This window comes from Podarcis gaigeae, assembly GCF_964106915.1.
Source record: "Podarcis gaigeae genome assembly, chromosome: 12".
NCBI lineage: Eukaryota > Metazoa > Chordata > Lepidosauria > Squamata > Lacertidae > Podarcis > Podarcis gaigeae.
In genome coordinates, this window is record NC_139688.1 from 31,570,176 (window position 1) to 31,576,175 (window position 6,000).

The 6,000-nt window shown below is 40.1% G+C and overlaps 1 protein-coding gene across 1 annotated transcript in view; it reads left to right on the plus strand.

The window, feature by feature from the left end:
- SCIN (scinderin) overlaps nucleotides 1-4,553 on the plus strand; it is a 48,028-nt gene extending 43,475 nt beyond the window's left edge. Inside the window, exon 16 of the mRNA XM_083705278.1 lies at nucleotides 2,151-4,553. Within this exon, the coding sequence (XP_083561404.1) occupies nucleotides 2,151-2,284 (134 nt within the window). The 3' untranslated portion in view covers nucleotides 2,285-4,553. The remainder of the gene's footprint in view (nucleotides 1-2,150) is intronic.
- The last annotated feature ends 1,447 nt before the right edge of the window (nucleotides 4,554-6,000 follow it).

Here is a 6,000-nt window from a genome sequence, read left to right on the forward strand (position 1 = left end):
ATTACCTTTGGGGCATAGTGATAGCCTCTGTCCATATAGGACATCTTCATTTGTGTATGAGTTAGTGAAAACCCTGGAGAATTGTAGGTTTAGCTGGTGTGTGTTTGTGATTAACCCTGCATTTGTGAACGTGCCTTATTTCCCCCACTAATGTATCATTTGATGGAACTCTTCATATGACCTCTGCATGATAGTCACTTAAAACTGTATCCTTGTACAACAGAAAGGGTCAACATTTTAAATCCACAAAATTCATCAAAGCAGTTATTAAATAGAACCCCCCCTCCCAACTCTCCCCTTTTCTCTGTCTCATTTAAAGAAGCATTCTTCACTTTGATAAGGAATATTTGGGGACGCTGTTGTGAGAAAAGCCAGATTTGATCTTAACATCTCAGCTTACTAAGCTGAGATAAGAATTTCCATGCATGCATCCTCTTCGCAAAAGTGAACAGGCCAAAGTCTTCAATTAACTGTAGTTTTCCATTGCACCTGAACCAGGAAACTATGGTTATTGGCTTTATAACAAGCCAGGTTGTGAACCCATGGTTCAAAGTTGTCTTAATATCTTTGCTTGTTCCAAAGACATTAATCACAATTAACCATGTTTCAACAAAACTGGGAAACTATAGTTTACTGAACAGTTTCTGGTTTGTTTGTTTGTTTGTTCCACAAAAAGGAAGAGCAAAGAAGCTGCACACACATCCAGAAACCTCAATTTGCATCTTGGCTTATTAAGATTCATGTCCTGTGTGCATTTGATTGCCCAAAGGAGCCCAATGGGTGCCCTAGGTGGTCTATGGGGGGATCATTAAGACAATGCAATGTGTATCTAACATGAGACAGACTGTAGTCCCCCAATAGTCCTTGCAGTATAAAAGCTCACACATTCCCCATTTGCTTTAATAATAGTCATTTTGCTGATTATTAAAATGCCTGCAGGACTCAGATCTTTCGTATGGACAGGATCTGCTTTGCATTTTTAAAATGTGTACCTATTAAATTTCCAGATGGCTCTGTAGCAAAGCTCTTAGTGGTTTACAAACAAGATTACAATAAGACAAACAATGAAATCAAAGCTAACAACACAAACCCAAATAACATTATCCAGCTCAAAATGAAATCAATAAACTCATTCATTTGGAAAAGTTGCGGAAGTTTATTTGAAAGATAAGAGAACGCTGATGTGGGTGTTGAAGAGCAGGAGGCCTTCACAGATGTTTCTGCATTTTGAAAAATGTCTGAATGAACCCTACAACTCAAGGGATGGAGTGATCCTTCAGCACCTAATCAATGGAGCTTACAAGAGTGTTTTAGATAGTACTATAAGTCAATTGCAGTACAATCCTATGCATCTTTACTTGGAAGTAAGTCCCAATTAATTTAATTGGATTTCTTCCCAGTAACTATGCATAGGATTGGGGTGTCAGAAACAGAATAATGGCCAAGATTTACAGTGCGAACTGGCTTACATATCCGTATGAGAAGATTCAGTGATCCCAGTTTGGTCTAGAACTGTGGTTCCCAACGTGGGGGCACGCTCTCCGCAGGGGGATAATTTGATTTTTAAAGTGGGGATTCGATAATGAGTTATTAACAGTTAATGGCCTTTTAGGCTTCCTCCACATGAATAGGAGTTCACTTTTTGAATAATAAGAATTATATGTCACAGGAGGGGGCATCAGGATTTTAGAGATGCTTAGGTGGGCCATGGCCCAAAAAAGGTTGGGAACCACTGGTCTAGAACCTAGAAGTGAAGGAAGCAGTGCCAGGAAAATGGCTACCCCGGCATGGACTTGCCACTTGCACTGATTTTTCAATTCCTCTGGTCTATCACGCAGGCTACAGATCAGGGCAGGGGCAGGCTAGGTGTGGTTTTCAGTGACTGTGCACTGAACCAACATATTGAAGCCAGGGTAGGATGTGAGGGGCATGAAAAAATATATGGACATATCTTTCCACCGAGGGCAAGGTCACTCCACACACACATATGTGAAAAGAGGTACACACAGAGCAGCCTGTCTGTTGCAGTGAACAAAGAAGAGAGTTTAGGATTGCGGGTGGCGATCTGTGTTTGAACTGTAATGTTCAAGTTACTTCCCTCCTCACTGATAAATTAACGGATTACTATCTTGCATATTCATGTGTTTCAGCCAAACGCTACATTGAGACTGATCCTTCTGGGCGAGATAAAGGGACTCCACTTGTTATTGTGAAGCAAGGTTACGAACCCCCCACATTCACAGGCTGGTTCTTGGGCTGGGATTACAACAAATGGAAAAACTGAAGCTTCAACTGCAGAAGAGATATCCCAGGACAGCCATTCTCTGGCAGCTTTAAGCATGTGTTTGCAAATCACTGTATATGTTGCTGCTGTTGTGGTCCATGTGCCAGTTTTTGTGTGTGTGTGTGTGTGTGTGTGTGTGTGTGTGTGTGTGTGTACAGCACAGAGGTTGCCAATATTTTTCTAAACTGGAAAAAACTGCTGTGGGCACCACACACAAGAGAGTGAAGGACCTGCCAGCTTTGGTTCTCTCAGTTTCTCATTTTTGAATTCTGTTCTCCACATTTCTGCAGCAACTTGCAATTTTTTTAAAAAAAGATCCTCATGAAAATTCTTAAGTGTTTTCTTAAGAATTTATCACAATAAACACATTTTCATATGCAGTTTTGACCAATGCATACATTTTTGCAAGCATTTTCTTCTAATATAATGCGTTTTTGCATGCTATTTTCACTAATAATGTTAGATTTTATGCCCATTTCTCCCCAATATATGCATTTTTGTAAACATTTGTTGGGGAACTGCATCACAACATTTGGATACATGCATGGCTGTGTTTTGGTTCTCGTATTGTTTCGGAGACTGCAAATTTGATCAATTGAGCTTTAAATGTAAACTGAATAAAATTTCTCCACCATCCCTACTACACACACACAGCTCAACCTATTATTTTGGCTGGCTACAATACAATGCTTCTTTCAAGCCTAATTTCAGTGAAAAGTGGGGTGGGGAGGAATGGGGCCCTATGAGCACCGGGAAAAGCCTGCGCAGGTACCTGCAGGTGCCACATCGGTGACCCTTGGTATAATAATATGCACACATTCTCTAAACATGTTCCCAGATGCAACTGGAAATGGCCCTTCTCCAGTTCCAAGTCTGTGCATAACTCCCCCAAATCCAAGGCTTAATTCAGTTTTGAAAAGGATCAATAGAACACCCCCTGCATAGCATTCCATTGTGCCGGTGGCTTGGCTTGTTATGTAATTGAGTGCAGGTCTTGGTTAGGAATAGCGGTGGATGAGTTACACTCAGCTCAGACCTAGCTTGGTAATCATGACTTCTCAGTGAGCATTCAGAAGCTCGCCTGATTTCTCAGAGCTCTCGCCTAGCTCATAATGCTGGTCCGGTCTTTTTAGATTGCTTTCACTTTAGTTATTGTTGACAATGTATTTTTCAGTGAATTTTCATTGTCCCCTCAAAATGTCTCCTATTTTTAGTTCAAGTACTGGATGCTAATTCTGCCTTATCTCTCAAAAGTTTAAGGCTCCAGGGGACTGTAATTATATATATATATATATATATATATATATATATATATATATATATATATTTACAGTCCCTGTACCTCCTGACATAGGAGCCAACTCCTAGGGGCTGAGGTCACTCCAACCTCCCAATAAAATATTTGAGGGGGCTGCCCCACCAAAGTTGATGGGCGTTGCCATTCAAGGGAACTATATCATCCCTGAACTTGTTTGACCAATTCCCTGATCCCAGTGAGCCAAAGCTTAAGCACAGTGTGTTTGTAGAGTCTCTATATTTGAGCTCCTCTTAGCCCATGTAACTGGTAAGAGCCACAGCCTAGAGGGAAATACTCAAGCTATTTCCAGCTGTGCTCCTTTGCTGAAAACTCTATTTGTTCCTCTTTCTGTGCCAAAACTGTGGTCTAAACACATTTCAGCAAAGCTTGGTTCCTCGCCATGCTACTGTTTTGGGTTTACCACTCTTTTCACGTCATTGCAGGGTTGTGTGGAGGTTTGTGGCCTGCCAAAAAAAACCCCACACATTGGGACCACCTCCTCCTCTACCACCTCTCCAGATCAATCTGCATAATCCAGCCATGGCGTGTTATATGAGTAGAGGCAGAACTGGAAATGGAAAAAATGTATGTCAAATAGTTCTCATGAAATAGCTGTAAAGAATGGATGAGCAAATGAATGCCACACCATAGAGTGTGAATGAAGATCACAGTGGATTCGCATTGCTGTTTGGGGGAATATGTGGCTCCTGATCTAGCAAGAAACCCGCATGTAGAGGCCTGCTTCTTCATAAAGCGTTCCTTTTCTGGACCTGAGCATCTATGTGCTAAGTCATATTTTGATACATTGCTATTTTTTAAAGTATATATTTCAAAGAAGCAAATACATTACAAAAAAGTGACAGCCATGATGACTATAAATTTTCTAAATTATGCACTTTTACAAAAAAATTAAACACATTTATAGATGTATGAATCCAATAAATAAATGCTTTCCAATCCTGAACAATCTAACTACATTGTTGTATTCCTTCTTTTATCATAATGTAACTAATTTTGACATGATGTTATATTCATAGAGTTTATTTTCCCACTAACTGAAGAAATTATCTTTTATTTAGCTTTCTGAGGTAGATGTAAATATTTCTGTATATTTATTTGTTACATTTTTATCCAACCTTTCTCCAAAGAGTATTGTACGTGGTCCCTCCCATCAACAGCCCCGTGGAGTTGCTTTGGCAGAGACAGTGTGCCTGCTCCAAGGTCACTCAGTGAGCTACCCAACTGGGGCTAATCTAACATTCTTAACCCCTTTGTTCCACTAGCTCTTGCTAGCAGGATAATTAATGTGCATCTTCAAAAATACCACACTGAGATTAGTACTGGTTTAGTAATGCAGTGCATATTGCACACCATGACTCTTCATGCTTTACTAAATTTCAGATGAGATGTAGCTGCCTTCAGCAAAGGGATAATTCAGTCTAGAAACAGATTTTGATTTGGAAGGAACCTTAGAGGCCATCCAGTCCAAGGATGGATCTATACCAGGCTTCCTCAACCTTGGCCCTCCAGATGCTTTGAGACTACAATTCCCAGTATCCCTGACAACTGGTCCTGCTAGCTAGGGATCATGGGAGTTGTAGGCTAAAAACATCTGGAGGGCCGAGGTTGAGGAAGCCTGATCTATACTGATCTGTAAAAACGCTATGGAAGGCTATTTATAAAAAGTTATATAGCTCTCAATGCAATTTCCCATTGCCAACAGATTGCTGCTCTGCAGCGCCCTCTGGTGTCACCTTTTTTATAAAACATTTTTAGCGTTATAACCAACCAGTGTAGATTCGCCCCAACTCACTAAATTTAGCAATTGCTCCTGGAAATTTAGCAATTGCTCCTGGAAGGTTAAAGACCCCACTTTTATGGCCTATGCTTAGTACTCATGGGAGTGATTGGCCATTTAATGGCTGATTATCTTTGACTGCCCCCCACCCCATTACAACCTCCTGTCTGACTGAAATACACAAGATTCAAATCCTAAAGAATATATGGTATGGTTACTTATATAATGCTTTTTTAACTCAAGGCCCCCAAAGCAGTGAACAACAATATATATTAATGCAAATAATATATATAATAAAAGTACAATGTATAAATAAATCAATAAATCAAAAGAAAATAAAATAACATCAGGACTCGGCCATGAATATAGATCCTACAATAAGATTTGATTATCACTAGGTGCAATGCACTGGAGATTGCAGAATTCTGTTCTTTGTGGGAGTGAACAAGTCATCAGAACCACCTAGTTGGCATTTCTTACACACCATGTTAGTCAAAACCCCTCAACACACTGGCCATCATAGCTCATGTGCATAGGGGTTTCAGCTGCTTCATAGTTGTTAGGTCTATTACTTTTTTTGGCTCCAGATATGTAGAACAGAAAGATTTGTACAGCTGCATC